At 41.8% G+C, this 16564-nt stretch overlaps 1 protein-coding gene across 1 annotated transcript in view; it reads right to left on the bottom strand.

Moving 5' to 3' along the window:
* LOC138962571 (MORC family CW-type zinc finger protein 3-like) overlaps positions 1-5665 on the bottom strand; it is a 28971-nt gene extending 23306 nt beyond the window's left edge. Inside the window, exons 1-3 of the mRNA XM_070334438.1 lie at positions 5486-5665; positions 856-928; positions 425-557 (exon numbers count right to left, since the gene is read on the bottom strand). Of these exons, the coding sequence (XP_070190539.1) occupies positions 425-557; positions 856-928; positions 5486-5521 (242 nt within the window). The 5' untranslated portion in view covers positions 5522-5665. The remainder of the gene's footprint in view (positions 1-424; positions 558-855; positions 929-5485) is intronic.
* Positions 5666-16564: the final 10899 nt, after the last annotated feature.

The following is a 16564-nucleotide window of genomic DNA, read 5'->3' as shown; positions in this document are numbered from 1 at the left end:
TCTCTTTGAACTTTTAAGACCTCCAAAAGTCTGAAAAAATCAGGTCTTAAAAAGAAGGGAAGCTTAAAATGAGGGTATACAGACATTATGAACAGATAATCTGAGTAAACAGGGTTTTAAATTAAAAGACAGTGAGTCTTAAAAGGGTGATCCCACTGTAAACATTATTTAAAACTAAAAGACTTTACAAACTAGTTTTACAACATTTGAGAGACCACTGAATAGCTTTAGCTTTGCTTAATTTATTTCTTTTTAGTAGGGGTGCATTTCAGCAAGAACAAAAATCCCCTCAAAATTTCAAAACACTTTCTAATCAACAACAAATGTGAAACAAAATCAAATTGTTGAAGCCTTTCTCCTTAAAATGTAATGTCAATTTCATCATTACATTTTTCTCTGGGTTTGTTTTGATCAACAGACCTACCTCAGCATTTTGAGGAGATGTTCAAATGTCATTCCATTGCCGTCGTCTTGAAACACCATACAAAGCTGACCGTGAATGACACATTTGTCGATCCTGAGTTCATCTGCAGCCACATCAGGGTCATAAGCATTGTCTGCAAAATAAACACCAAAAAACATGAGCAGGATAAAAACAAATTACAATCAACCACACCAACAAATTAAAAGTTCTGTCAAAACAAACATTTTTAAAAACAGTTAGGAGGAAATGTATCGTAATTTTTGTATGCGTGCATAGATCCATCAAAACCTTACAGCTTACACAGTTAGACGCAGCCTGAAACAATCTTCAGTTTTCTCTTTGCTTACATTTTTTGGTCAAAATAAACGAGTAACAAACGGAACAAAATAAATGCAACAAACTGTCTAACAGAAAAAAATCCATTAACTTACCTATCAGCTCAGCTATTGCCGAAAAGGGCCAGGTATGAGAAGTGGCATTCGAGTGCAAGAACTTTGGAGAAATCTGTGGTGAAAGACAAAAACACATACAATCATACATGTAAACAACTGAGATAATAATTTTAAAAGAATAATCTTGACTTAATAAATCTTCTTCTTCTTCTGCGTTCGTAGGCTGAAACTCCCACGTACACTCGTGTTTTGCGCGAGTGGAATTTTACGTGTATGATCGTTTTTACCCCGCCATTTGGACAGCCATACGCCGCTTTCAGAGGAAGCATGCTGGATATTTTCGTGTTTCTATAACCCACCGAACTCTGACATGGATTACAGGATCTTTTCCGTGCGCACTTGGTCTTGTGCTTGCGTGTACACACGAAGGGGGATAAGCCACTAGCAGGTCTGCACATAAGTTGACCTGGGAGATCGAAAAAATCTCCACACTTAACCCACCAGGCGGCCGCGGCCGGGAATCGAACCCTCGACCTTCCGATTAAGAGGCAGACGTCTTACCACCCCGCCACAGCGCCCGTCCACGTAATAAATCATCTTCTTGATCTGAAAACATTGAATTGACCAAGAGTTTGGGTATCTAATCTTGAACACCAACTACTGCAGAAGGGGTCTAATTCAAAACAAAGAGTGTGTATTTTCTAGGGTCGTAAGGGATGCATAATTTCCCTGCTACCAGGAACAGCGAAGGGTGGCTTTATTTCAAGAGCTACTTGTGAGCGATTGTTCTTGTGTCTGGAGTCAGTTCCTGAGCCACTCTGTACATCTTTTAGTTTTAGTTTTACTCTCTACCAGTAAGAGTAGGATATATATTATATAGCGCTATTTCTGGTATCAGAGAAAATATACATGTAGGAATGCAGACTTTGCATCAAATTAATTTGACCCTCTCCTGCCCAACTTAAATTACACAGTTTCTTGGTTTTATTGTTTAAAATGTTATTGCTTGCAGGACTAGTGCATACTAGTTTACTACTAATTACTATATATATATATATACAGTGGACGCCGCTTAATAAAACCGCGGTTAATAGAGCCAGCCACTTATAAAAGCCAATTTCAGACGGTCCGGATTTATCACTATATCTTATGTATTAGAAAAAGCCGGTTAATAAAACCAACCCGCCGCTTATTAAAGCCAGTTTTCTCTGAGAAATCACGTAGTTTGTGACTAAAACTCACATTATCTTGTTCTGATGTGGAAGACGACCAACAAACAAACACTCATAAAATCGTTCTTCTCTGCCGAGTAATGATTCGTGACGGTGACAGTGAAATTATTGATGTACCGAAGTGATCAAAGTACACGTACATGTACATAATAACAAGAAGAGCAAACGCTCGATCGAGTCACTTTCGCAGTTCTGAATATTATATGAGGCATCAGATGGACAGGAAGAAATTGCTATTCACAACACAATACAGATGTAAATAATTTGATGTAAAGAATAATCCTATAAAGTTTGAATCAAATCCGATGAATAGTTTCAGAGATATGATATTTCAATTTTTTTCCTTCAAGACATACCTGTGACCTTGAAAAAGGTCAAAGGTCACCAAAGCAGACGTCAAAGTGTAGAGGTCACTGGGAGTCACGTTCACATAAAATTTGAGCCCGGTCACTTTTATAGTTTCCGAGAAAAGCCCAACGTTAAGTTGTGTGTTGCCGAACAGAAAAGGCTAGTTATCTCCCTTGTTTTTCTGATAACGTTCGTAAAAGGCTACAGATGTAAATACTTTGATGTAAAGAATAATCCTACAAAGTTTCAATCACATCCGATGAACTTTGTCAAAGATATAAAATGTCTAATTTTTCCTTTGACGCTGACCTGTGACCTTGAAAAAGGTCAAAGGTCAACGAAACCATCGTTAAAGTGTAGAGGTCATTGGAGGTCACGACTAAACAAAATATGAGCCGGATCGCTTTGATAGTTTCCGAGAAAAGTCCAACGTTAAGGTGGTGTCTACGGACGGACGGACGGACAGACTAACACTGACCGATTACATAGAGTCACTTTTTCTCAAGTGACTCAAAAACAAAAGTTCAACATCCTTCGTGAAGTTTTGTTTAGATTCAAACAAGTGTAAATGACGAAAGAAAGTGACTGAGTGACGTAAACAAAAGAGAAGTTGGTTTTTTTCGAAAATGACGTATTCCTGGACCGCCGGTTGATAAATCCGCCGCTTATTAAAGCCATTTTTCGTCAGTCCAGAAGTGGCTTTATTAAGCGGCGACCACTGTAATATATATTAATTCTAAACTTATGTAGATATATTATAGATTTATGTAGTAGTAGTAGTAGTGGTTAGGGACTGGATTGGTATCCATAAGCCTCACGGCTTTTTTCGCGTCCCATCTCATTATCAAATTTGTTGCAGGTCAATCATATTAACATGCTCAAAGTTGTATTTACTCAATATCAATTATCGTGTACAAATAAAGTGACTCAGTCATAAGTTTTTGTATGTCCAGCAGATTTTTGAAAGTGTTAATAGTTTGTGCATTTTTAACAACACCAGACAGTTCCATGGTGGTGCAACTCTGTTAGAAAAGGAATGTTTCTGGATATTAGTTTTACTAAATAAAATTCAATAAAGATTTTGTCTGTATTTTTCCTCATTACATCAGTGGTAGACTTCTTGAAAAAAGACTCGACTTTGACATTATCAATACCCTGAAAGATTGTATAGGTCCGTATTAGGTCGCCTCTGAGTCTTCTTGATTTAAGGGTCGGGAGATTGAGTACCCGTAGTCTTTCAACATATGTCATGTTTTTCAAGGCCTTAACCAGTTTTGTCGCTCTCCTTTGCACCCTTTCAAGGGTGGCTGATTGACGCTTTAGATACGGATGCCAGATAACGTTGGCATATTCTAAATGTGGTCTAACCAATGCTTTATACAATTTTGTAAATGTGTCATTGTCAAGATAGGAAAATGTTCTCTTTATTATGCCAAGCATTTTATTCACTTTATTTATTATGTTTTGAATATGTTTGTCAAAACTCAGGTGATCGTCAAATGTTACACCCAAATCTTTTTCCTCCTCGCACTTCATAACTGTTTTCTTGAACTTGAACTTGAACTTGAACTTGCGATGTTTAAGGCCTTAGGCCTGTTCATCGATCCTGTCGAATAGTACTCCTATAACACTTTTGTTGGTGGCATGCGCGGGCGGTTATTGGTAGCACGTTGGCGAGAATTTCTCTGGTCTGTCTGCCCAGAAATTGTCCAGCCTTCCTTTGAAACTGTTCACTGATGGTGCTGTCACAACTGTTTCTGGCAGACTGTTCCAGTGAGGAATCACCCTTTCTGCGAAGAAGCAGCTCCGAACGTTCAGCCTACAAAATGGTTTATACAACTTGAGGCTGTTTCCCCTAGTGTCTTTGGTTTCGGCCAGCTGGAAATTCGGGTTGCCTGTGTCGTAGATCCCATGCATATACTTGTAGAGGTCGATCATCTCACCTCGGAGACGCCTGTGTTCGAGACTGGGTAGTTTGAGTATAGCTAGTCGTTCTGGGTAAGTTTTCTCACTGAGAGCCGATATCAGTTTGGTAGCCCTTCTCTGTACGTCCTCTATTTCCTTGCACAGCAGTTTCTGCTGTGGTTGCCATACTGAATGTCCATATTCAAGGATTGGCCTGACAAGACTCTTGTAGAGTTGTACAAACACCTCCCTATCCAGATGCTCAAACGATCTCCTGATGATGCCTATGGTTTTGTTTGCCTTCGCAGTTGCTTGTGCAACATGTCCCTTGAAACTCAGGCGATTGTCTACAAGTACACCAAGGTCTTTCTCCGTTTCGCTTTCTTCTAGAGTGATGCTAACCTCCTCACCACTTTCGGATCTCCCTTTCATGTGATAGCTGGTCTCTGTGTGTTGTTTGCCTAGCTTAAGGACACTACACTTCTTTGGGTGGAACTTGAGGAGCCAGTTGTCAGACCACTCTTGTAGATTGTCCAGATCTTCCTGCATGACAACAGGTCCTGAGGGCACGTCAGTACGTGTATATAGCTTGGTGTCGTCAGCAAACAGCTTCACAGAGCTGGTGACTTGGCTAGGCAAGTCGTTTATATACAGGGTGAAGAGCAGAGGGCCCAATACACTTCCCTGGGGGATTCCACTGGTGACTGGCGCTTTTATCATTCACCATCATTGAATAATCATGTCTCGGATTATTTTTGCCCATATGCAGGACTTTACACTTAGAAGTTAGATACCTTAAAATACAAGTTCCATTTGATTTTTGTCCTTCTGTAAGGAAACTGAATCTTTTGATGCTGATCAACAGTTGTGCTTTTTTTAAATTTTTTTAATAAAATGAATCCACAAGTAAACTGCCGAAGATGAAAATTGAAGTTGAATCTAAACTTGACTAAGTTCTTTCTGTAAGTTAGTAAGTGTAACGTTTAAGACGGCCTAACGTCATTTCGACTCATTGGGGGTTCATTGCACGTAAAGCAGAAAAAGCAAACAGGGGTGCATTGCACGTAAAGCAGAAAAAGCAAACTGCACGTAAAATGTGCAAATTCTCAGAAGATATCACATGCTATTCCATTCAATTCACAAACAATAAAAAATAAAAAAGACTTAAAGTGGTGTTTGCAAACCTTTGAAAGAGGTATTCCTCGAGTTAGATTCGCCATTTTTAAAGAACTCTTGCAAAGTGAAAACCACAGAAGCTCGGTTAGACATTTAAGAGGGGTTTGACTAATTACTGCGCGACCACTCGCGACCTCAAACTAAAGCATTCACATGCAATATTGTTGATGTTCTAGTAATCTTCATAGTATTTTCTCACGTTGTATTATGTTCTAATCCACATAAATCAAAAAAAAATAAGGGAGTTGTGATGCAAAACACCGGATTTCTGTCACATCAATCCGACTCTTGTTTTTGGAACAAACGAGACCTCAAACTTTACATGTCATGTTTTTGTTGATCTAGTGTTATATCTCGCGTTAAACCTGGTTTTGTCATAGACATTTTAAAAAAGGCTGTGGCTACATCCACGGGTCCGTGCCTCGAGTCCCCCATGCTAAATCCACGTCACTGACAAGGGACGCTACTCTTGCCCAATATTTTCCTGCTTTCGGTTCGGCACTTAACAGACTGTGACATGACTAGGACGTCAGCTGTAAAATATCAATGTCATAATTCCATGTTTAGACTTTATGAGCAGTACACAGCGTTCTCTGTGGTGACATTGCAACATTGCAGGCTCCCCTCCCCCCTCCTCTTAATACGAACCTCACCTGAACTTGCATGTTTATTCGGGATTTGCACTTTCCTAGTTTGCGGTGATTTTTGATGCAGTGTGAAGCATGTGTCGATTGTTCAAATGTTTAAGTGAATGTTGTCAACGTGTGTACCAACAATCTGTTGACAGAATTTTTAATGAATTTCTCATGTTGATGTAAAGGTGAGTGTGTGGCCGGTGTGAGAGAAAGAGAGAGAACAGTGCTTCCAAACACATTCACAACCACACAATTCAAACTCAGCAAGTCAGGATTGGCTGGTAAAACACCCATCAAGTGGGTAGTTTGTATATTTTGAACGCAGCCATAGTCGATCTCGGCAAACTGCAAGGCATCGTTGAACGTTCTGTTCGGCGCGCGCTTTCTCTGGGCTGCTAGCGATCTCGAAGAACGTTTCGAAAGTTGCACATGGGTGCGCTCCTCAAAGGCTTTCAGTTTAGTTTGTAGGTTGTCAAAAGAGTTGAATGTTTCGCCAACACAAATTGATTCTTCCTCCTCCTCCATCTCAACAATATGGCGCCAAGAGTCCCGAGTGCCAACGCGAGGCTTCGACTGCCGAGTGATTCCGAGATTCCGAGGAAATGACGTCACTGACGTGGATATAGCATGGGGGACTAGAGGCACGGACCCGTGGATATAGTCACTACCTTAAAAAAAAAAGGAGTTATAATGCATTTTCGAAGAGCTAGCGAGCGAAAGTGAAAAGCGCTGGATTTCTGTCACATCCGATAACGTCCGACTTATTGTTAGAACAGGGCGCGGCGACCTCAAACTAAGGTTAAGCATTTACATGTAATATATTTGTTGTTCTAGTATTTTCTCAGTATTTTCTCACGTTGTATCATGTCCGTGAGTGAAAGTCCAGCAGTGAGTCCGGCCCTAATACATCTCATCATCATAACATCAAATTATCATTGATTAAATGTCCATCCTTTTGCCGGGAACTACTGGTCATAAACTGGCTGATCAGTAATCGATTTTGTTTCCTTTTCGTTCCTCAAACCAGGGCCGGACCAAATGAGTTGTAAGGGGGGGGGGGGGGTTCCTCCTTTTGGGGGGGGGGGGGCAGGGGGTCCGGGGGCATGCTCCCCCGGAAATTTTTTGAAAAACGGTTAAAATCTGTGCAATCTGGTGCATTCTGGGCCTTGTTTTGAGGGTTAAGAGCAGCATTGTTTTGGTGCTAAAACTAGTATAAAAAAAACACACTCAAAGCAAGGTACATGCTTTTTTCCAGGGGTGGGGTTCCGGAACCCCTGGAACCCCCCCCCCCCCCCCCCCCCCTGGGTCCGGCCCTCACAAACCTAGTTACACGTGTGCCACTGACATTAGACAGTTCTGCAGCAGACAACCATTTATTTTGAGGTGGTATTTCCACCATTTATAATTTGCCACTTCCAAAAGTCATGGTACGCCGTGACTTTCAATCTCAACAGATAAAACCCGGGTTTGTGACAAAAAGTATACCATTAACACTCCTCTGACAGTGCCCCTTTAAATAATATTTCCATGTCCACACTGACACACACATACATACGCGGACACACATACACATACATACAGACACACATACACATACACAGACACACACATACGCAGACACACAAAACACGCGCACGCCGGGTCCTGACTGCTAGTGATGTATAAAACAGTAGTGACGGCAGCAACAACAGCCACAGCGACATAAACAATCAACAGAAACACTCAACACACAGAGTAGAAAACAAAAGAGCAAGGATCTTGCGTGTTTCATTTCTTGTTTCTTCAGTTTTCTGCATGTTATGAATTTATACTACAGTTTTCTGTTTCCATGAAAAAAAATTTCATTTTCATTACTTTATTGTCCCATCGCTGGGAAATTCGGGTCGCTTCCTCCCAGTGGAAAGCTAGCAGCAACGGAGTCGCGCTACCCAGGTGTCTGCGTGTTTAGGTGTATTCAGCCACCTGCACTTATGACAGAATGACCAAGGTCTTTTACGTGCCATTGTGATGACACGGGGGTGGGACATGGCTTCCGTCTCTGGGTCTGCACATAAAGTTGACCCGTGTCCGTCCCGGCCCGAATTCGAACCTGCGACGTTCCGATCACAAGTCCAGTGCTCTACTAACTGAGCTACCGGGCCCCCCAAATAAACAGGCACTAACAAAAATCAGTAGTAACTTACAGCAGTGTAGCATTGCACAGAATAAATCACGTCAGCATCAAAAGCGTGGTACATTGTACTTAGCAAGTCACCAACACAAAATATGTGATGAAGAAAAGGCTCAAACGGCTATATCTAATAAAAAGATTCTGATAGACCAAAGGGAGATAATCACAAATCTAACATGTTTATCAGATAGAGCAATTAATAAGCTTTACGATATATAAGATATATAATATGCAGTGACTTGTCTATGTTATTAACATATATATACGTCCTGTTTTGAAATCAGAGGCAAAATTCTCAATAATTTCTTGACAAACTGTATGTGATGAATGATACACAAATGGCCAGATTGCAGCAACAACAACAGCAGCAACAGCAATAACAACATCAACCAAACACAGAAACGCTAAACAATCACAACCACTAGCACTATGGCCTCAGTACGTGAGAACTACATCAACAAAACAACAATGATGTCAACATTAACAAACACAACAGTCAGCAATGGAAAAGAGAAACAAGATGATATGTACAACTACCACCACTACGAAAACTACAGCCTTACTTATTGAGAGCTGCCCAAACAAGAAAAGAAACAATGAAAGAAGAGAACGGAGGAAACATCAACAACAACAGCAAGAACAAACGATGTGAATGTAATCTATACATATAAATAAAAGAGAGTGTCTGTCTGTCTGTGTGTGTGTGTGTGTCTGTCTGTCTGTCTGTGATCGCCAAAGCTCCGAGAAGGGAGGGGGCAGGAAGACGATGTCGTGCATGTGCACTCCTGTGACTGTGAAGATGTGCACCTGACCACCACCGCCGCTGCCGACGCCGCTGCGCTGCCAGCCCTCCAATCCTCCTCCGCCTCCCCCCCGGAAACCCCCCCTGGATCCGCCCTTGAAGTATCAAATATCCTACAATTTTCAATTTACATAAGCAAGGGAGGTAACTAATTTCCCCAAAAAGTTTGATTTGGAGTTTTTCTTTAATATTTATGTTTCATTCGTGCTTCTTTGATATACAATTCAGAAAACTACTGTGTGATGGTTCTTGGTTTAACTTCCTAAGGGCTCTGCTAACACCCCGGGCGAAGCCGGGTCCTGACTGCTAGTGATGTATAAAACAGTAGTGAGTCTGACGGCAGCAACAACAGCCACAGCGACATAAACAATCAACAGAAACACTCAACAACCACAAGTACTATCACTATCACAACAACCACAGTCTCAGTTACTGGAAACCTCCCATGTGAAACAACAACAACGTTTTCAATGTACATCGGAATCACAAACAAGGGAATCAGAATCCTTTAAAAAAAAAATTAAAAAACGGAGAAAACTTTGTACACTCGACAGCAGATGACGATGGTGAAGGCAGGAATGCAGGGAGATGACGGCAAGACAAAAGTCAAGGCAGATGACGAAGGGGAAAGAAACAAGCATTGACCTTAACGGGCAAAAAGCCGCCCGTGGTGACACGGGGGTAGGACATGGATACCGTCTCAACACAAACAGTTGACCTGTGACCTAATCCGCGACCTTAAGTCACGCTTAACAGTTTCAAACCATATACTGAGAGAGAGCGAGAGAAAGAGAGAGGGAGTACTGAGAGAGAGCGAGAGAAAGTGAGAGAGAGAGGGAGAGAGAGAGAGAGAAAGAGAGAGAGAGAGAGAGAGAGAGAGAGAGAGAGAGAGAGAGAGAGAGAGAGAGAGAGAGATTGACCCAGAGATACAAGTCTTACCCGACTTGTTTGTAAGACATCGACCGCCCGCCCGCCCAACCCAAACAAACAAACAAACAAACAGACAGAGTGAATCCAGTAAGCCCCATTTATATATAAATGGCGGCTGAAATAACATAAGACCAAAACATTATTTTGCAAACGAGTCCGTACCACGGAACCACACACACCAATAAAACAAACTCCACTCTTACCTATGCTTGGCGCTGGTGGACAATATTCACTTTTTTGGCCAAAAACACACTTTTTTGGCCAAAAATGTACGTTTTTGACCAAAAACGTGTGTTTGCACTCAAAAGTTTTAGCTAAAAAAATATTTGGCCAAATCTAAAACATTTGGCCAAATCTTCACTTTTTTGGCCAAATGTTTTAGATTTGGCCAAATATTTTTTTGGCCAAAACTTTTGCATTGAAAGTTTTGGCCAACATTTTTTTTTGGCCAAAACTTCATTTTTTGGCCAAATCTTTGAGTACCCCTTGGCGCTGATGGACAATGTTCATTTTTTTGGCCCAAAACGTCAGTTTTGGCCCAAAAAGCAAAGTTTTGACCAAAAAAGCAAAGTTTTGGCCCAAAAAGCAAAGTTTTGGCCAAAAAAGTATAGTTTTGGCCAAAAACGCCAGTTTTGGCCAAATACGCCAGTTTTGGCCCAAAACGCCAGTTTTGGCCAAAAAAGGGCGTTTTTGGCCAAAAAAGTGAATATTGTCCACCGGCGCCAACAATATTCACTTTTTTGGCCAAAAACACACTTTTTTGTCCAAAAACATACATTTTTGGCCAAAAAAGCAAAGTTTTGGCCAAAAAAGTATAGTTTTGGCCAAAAACGCCAGTTTTGGCCAAATACGCCAGTTTTGGCCAAAAACGCCAGTTTTGGCCCCAAAAGTGCGTTTTTGGCCAAAAAAGTGAATATTGTCCACCAGCGCCAAGCTGCTAGGCGCTGGTGGACAATATTCACTTCTTTGGCCAAAAGCACACTTTTTGGGTCAAAAACGTACATTTTTGGCCAAAAAAGCAAAGTTTTGGCCAAAAACGCAAGTTTTGGCCAAAAACGCCAGTTTTGGCCCAAAAAGTGCGTTTTTGGCCAAAAAAGTGAATATTGTCCGCCAGCGCCAAGCTGCTAGGCGCTGGTGGACAATATTCACTTCTTTGGCCAAAAACGTACATTTTTGGCCAAAAAAGCAAAGTTTTGGCCAAAAAGTATAGTTTTGGCCAAAAACGCAAGTTTTGGCCAAAAACGCAAGTTTTGGCCAAAAACGCAAGTTTTGGCCCAAAAAGCAAAGTTTTGGCCCAAAAAAATTTGGCCAATAAAGTGAATATTGTCCACCAGCGCCAGCAAATACAAAAGATTTGGCCAAAAAAGGATTTGGCCAAACAAAAAAGATTTGGCCAAAAAAGTGAAGATTTGGCCAAATCTTTTTTGTTTGGCCAAATCTTTTTTTGGCCAAATCTTTTTATGGCAGAAGTTTGGCCAAATCTCCCGTTTTAGCTAACAAAAACAGTTTTGGCCAAAACTTTTACATAGAAAGTTTTGGCCAAAAAAAAGTTATAGCTAAATCTATTTTATTTGGCCAAATGTGTGGGTTTTTTGGCCAAATCTTTGTCTTTTTTGGCCAAAACTGGCGTTTTTGGCCAAAAAAGTGAATATTGTCCACCAGCGCCAAGCATACTTACCGCCCAACTAAGCATTTAAATATCGGAGCACGTAAAATGAAATTGAACAAAACCAACGACACACATTCCTGTCGGTGATAGAACGAGATTCTAAGGGGAGTAAACGTGCGGGAATTCCCGCATAACCTATGCTTCTGCCAGCGGGTTTCGTCCCTTGGTTCGGTTTGTAAAAGCGTTTTAGCCACTATCTTCCGTTTGACTTTCGTTAGGAATGTAATTTTGTGCATACACCCGTGTAACCCTATTCCTTACAATTTCACGAAATTTGACCTTAATTGACCCAGAGATACAAGTCTTACCCGACTTGTTTGTAAGACATCGTCCACCCGCCCGCCCTACTCAAACAAACAAACAAACAAACAGACAGAGTGAATCCAGTAAGCCCCATATAATGGCGGCTTAAAAACCCACAACGATGGCAGCAAGAGGAAAAGCATAACTAGTAGCTGACGAAGACAAAGCCTGCCGCATTTAGCAGGGAGAAAGTCACGGCAGATGACTGCAGCCGTTGACAGTAGCAAGGATGAAGGTCCGTTTCATACGTGTCCCGGCAGCGATGAAGAGGCTGCAAATAAAGACAAAAACCTGAGTGAAGCAGAAAGACAACATTAATGTGTTATGGTCTAATTACCCTTCAAACTCTGTACCATTGCTGAAACCTCAAGAGAAAATGACCATTTGAAAGTGTTTTGTTGGTTTGTTGTTTTGCGAAAAGATTACAATCCTGGTGTTCAACAACTTCAAGCCCCAAGACACTAACACACATTTCCAAGTTCCAATTGTAATATCAAACAGCAGCACTGGACTTGTGATCGAAAGGTCGCAGGTTCGAATTCGGGCCGGGACGGACACGGGTCAACTTTATGTGCAGACCCAGAGACGGAAGCCATGTCCCACCCCCGTGTCATCACAATGGCACGTAAAAGACCTTGGTCATTCTGCCATAAGTGCAGGTGGCTGAATACACCTAAACACGCAGACACCTGGGTAGCGCGACTCCGTTGCTGCTAGCTTTCCACCGGGAGGAAGCGACCCGAATTTCCCAGCGATGGGACACTAAAGTAATGAAAATGGAAAAATGAAAATTAATTGTCAACTTTTAGTCAAAGTAACTTCTGAAAAGTCATGAAAAGAATTTAATCAGTTAGGTAACCTGCATACACAATAGGATAGGGCACACTTCAGAGAAATGTAAAGTTCACAAGAAAAAAACAATCACCTTTGTTAGCAAGACACCATCAAGATGAAAATGATGCAGACATCAACGACGACCGGATGACGGAGCAGGAACAATGACTGCAGTGAGACAAGCACATAATTATCAGATGACGAAGGCGAAGGCAGGAACACAGGAACGATGACCGCAGGGAGACAGGCACAGCAGATGATGAAGGTGAATGACCGCAGGGAGACTGGCACAGCAGATGATGAAGGCGAAGGCAGGAACACAGGAACGATGACCGCAGAGAGACAGGCACATCAGATGATGAAGGCAAAGGCAGGAACACAGGATGATGACCGCAGGGAGACAGGCACAGCAGACGATGAAGGCGAAGGCAGGAACACAGGAACGATGACCGCAGGGAGACAGGCACAGCAGATGATGAAGGCGAAGGCAGGAACACAGGATGATGACCGCAGGGAGACAGGCACAGCAGACGACGAAGGTGAAGGCAGGGGCAGAGAACCATTGCAGCAGGAAGACAGGCACAGCAGATAAGGAAGATGAAAGCAGGAACAGATCACCATTGCATCAAGCAAAACGGTGGGCCAGCTAGACAATGAAGGGATGAATCAAATGGCCGAAGGCCTGCATGCAAGCGATGACAGCTAAGAAACTATGTCAAGTGAAAAGGATATGTTTTAGGCATTATGCAAGTGCGACTCTTCCAACTTTCTCCGAGTTAAAACAAATAATAATAGGTGATACGAAACCCTACAAATGAATACATTTTAGTCACAGCAACTTCTCAAAACTTCTTACTTATTTAACAAAAATGAATGATTTTTCTGTGACCAAGTGCTGGCCGGCCGGACACAAACTAATACAGATTAGCAAGTATTGCCCCTTAGCAAAAACAACAGCATAATAGTTCAAGTCCTATTTTTTTCTGAATAAGAGTGATCTGGGATAGCCCTGCTATACAGAGTCGAAGCATATCAATCTGTAGATAGAAAAAACTAAATTAGTGCAAAGTTCTAGTTAACATCTGAAGTACGCACATAATTATCTATCTACCTTTCTAACTTGTTACATTCACTCACTGATTTGTTCTCATTTGCTCTCTCTTACACACTGCTAATCTAAGAAATAAATTACAAAAATTAAAAAACGACAACTTGCCTTTTAAAAGTTAATTAGCTAATTGAACATTAATTTGTCTTAAAGGTGCAGACGGCTGGCTGGCTGGCTAGTTGGCTGGCTGGTATCCTTCTGTGACTGTTGTCCAAGGCCTTTCGTTCTACCAGATTCATGGAGTGATCTGCCATGACCCTACTTTTTTCATTTTTTTTTCATTTATGGAACGTTTAATGAATGACAAAAAAACCACATCCACAGTACTTTGACCGAATGGTCTTTGAAGTGAATGAATCTATAGACAAACAAGCATTGACCTTAACGGGCAAAATAGTCGCCCGTGGTGACACGGGGGTAGGACATGGATACCGTCTGCACAAACAGTTGACATGTGACCTAATCCGCGACCTTAAGTCACGCTTAACACTTTCAAACCATACTGAGAGAGAGCGAGAGAAAGAGAGAGAGGGAGAGAGAAAGAGAGAGAGGGGGGGGAGAGAGAGAGAGAGAAAGAGAGAGAGAGAGAGAGCCATGACCCTACTATATATCTAGCCTACTAAATGAAACTCTAAGAACATCAATCTCAAGTCAGAAACAAAGGAGAATTAGTGCATGTTCATGTAACAATATACACCCAGGCCCTTTCTCGGCCTAGGTTTTAAACTACCGAACTAACTAAAAATAAAAATAAAAAATTACTTTCCATTTATGATGAAGTCTTGGACGAGCTGCCAATTTTCCATGCAGATGATGATGAGACGTCTTCCGGGCTGACACCAGTACTTGGACGGCCGCGCTCACATCCTCTTGGTCTACCAGAGTGCTGCGCTGGCTGTCTTGAGCCTGCTAAATCAAACTCTGAGAACATCAATCTGAAGACAGAAGAAAAGAAGAATTAGTGCATGTTCATGTTGAAACACACATCCAGGCCCTGTGTCGGCCTAGGTTCTAAACTACCAAACTAACTAAAAATTAAAAATAAATTAAACTAAAGTACTTTCCATTTATGATGAAGTCCTGGACGAGCTGCCAATTTCCCATGCAGATGATGATGAGACGTCTTCCGGGCTGACACCAGTACTTGGATGGCCGCGCTCACATCCTCTTTGTCTGCCAGAGTGCTGCTAAATCAAACTCTGAGAACATCAATCTGAAGACAGAAGAAAAGAAGAATTAGTGCATGTTCATGTTGAAATAAACATCCAGGCCCCGTGTTCTAAACTACCAAACTAACTAAAAAATAAAGCAAAAATGGGGTAAGTTCTTTACAGAATGAAGTCCTGGACAAGCTGCCAATTTTCCAAGCAGATGATGAAAAGACGTCTTCCGGGCTGGGACCAGTACTGACGGCCACACTCGAAGTTCCTCTTGGTGTTGTCTGTGAGAGAGAGAGAGAGAGAGAGAGAGAGAGAGAGAGAGAGAGAGAGAGAGAGAGAGAGAGAGAGAGAGCGAGAGAGCGAGACAGACTGAGACAGAGTCGGTCTGATGTAGACAGATAGACAGACAGAACCTCATGGAAAGTACTGCTGCCCCTCTCCCTGCACCCCCCCCCCCGGCCCCACCCCCTTGAAGATCCCCCAATTTAAGACCCCCCCCCCCCCCTCTTTTTAAGATCTTGATGATTTTGGGGGGAGGGTGTCCTAAAATATATGCATGTCTTCATGTTTTAAACGTGTCCTTTGGGTTTTAATTAAACGTTGTTTTCAAGGTACGCTATGCCGATGGGTTTTTCCCCAAACAAATGTAGGGGAAGGTTGCCTAATATGGTTCACTTTTTTGTTTCTTGCTGATAACTAACTTGTTTTCTTGCGAAGAAATTTCATTTTGTGTTGTATAGTCCTTCTCTCTTTAGTTAACCATTGAGTCTAATCAGAGCGAATAACCGGCCATTGATGGACATTCAGCTCGGGGACTGCTGAGCATATCGCCTTTTTTCACATACTGAGCCTATTTATCAGCCGCGGCCATCGGCCTTGGTCGATAAAGATGAAACAAAAGACGATATGGTCCCCTCGGACCAACAAAAAAGCTGGTCTGTCAACAATCAATAAATGGTGCTTCATGTCCCACAGGTACTTTGCCTATTAGGGACTAAGCCACCTAACATATATATAGGGCCTATATATATATAGTTGTCGGCGCCGCTACTGCACATGAAAAATGGGGAAGGCCCGCACACAGTTGTTGGATAGGTCTTGGACTGGTCTCTCAGAAGTCAACTAAACAACTTATAAATGCTTTAGCTTGAGGTCGTGCATCTTCTAAAAACAAGTATGACATGATCGGTTGTGACAGAAATCCGGTGCTTTCACTTTCGCTCTCTAGCTCTTTGAAATAGCACCGTAACTCCCTTTTTTAAACTTTTTTTCTATGATTTAAAACTTGGTACAACGTGAGAAAATACTGAGAAGATACTAGAACAACAACAACATTACATGTCAATGCTTTAGTTTGAGGTCGCGCGTGTTCTAAAAACAAGTCGGACGTGGTCGGATGTGACAGAAATCCGGTGCTTTCACTTTCGCTCGCTAGCTCTTCGAAAATGCACCATAACTCCCTTATATTTGTATTTC

The sequence above is a fragment of the Littorina saxatilis genome, linkage group LG3 (assembly GCF_037325665.1).
Source record: "Littorina saxatilis isolate snail1 linkage group LG3, US_GU_Lsax_2.0, whole genome shotgun sequence".
Classification (NCBI taxonomy): domain Eukaryota; kingdom Metazoa; phylum Mollusca; class Gastropoda; order Littorinimorpha; family Littorinidae; genus Littorina; species Littorina saxatilis.
Note: the sequence above shows the minus strand (reverse complement) of the source record. Positions and strands in the feature narration are given on the sequence as shown.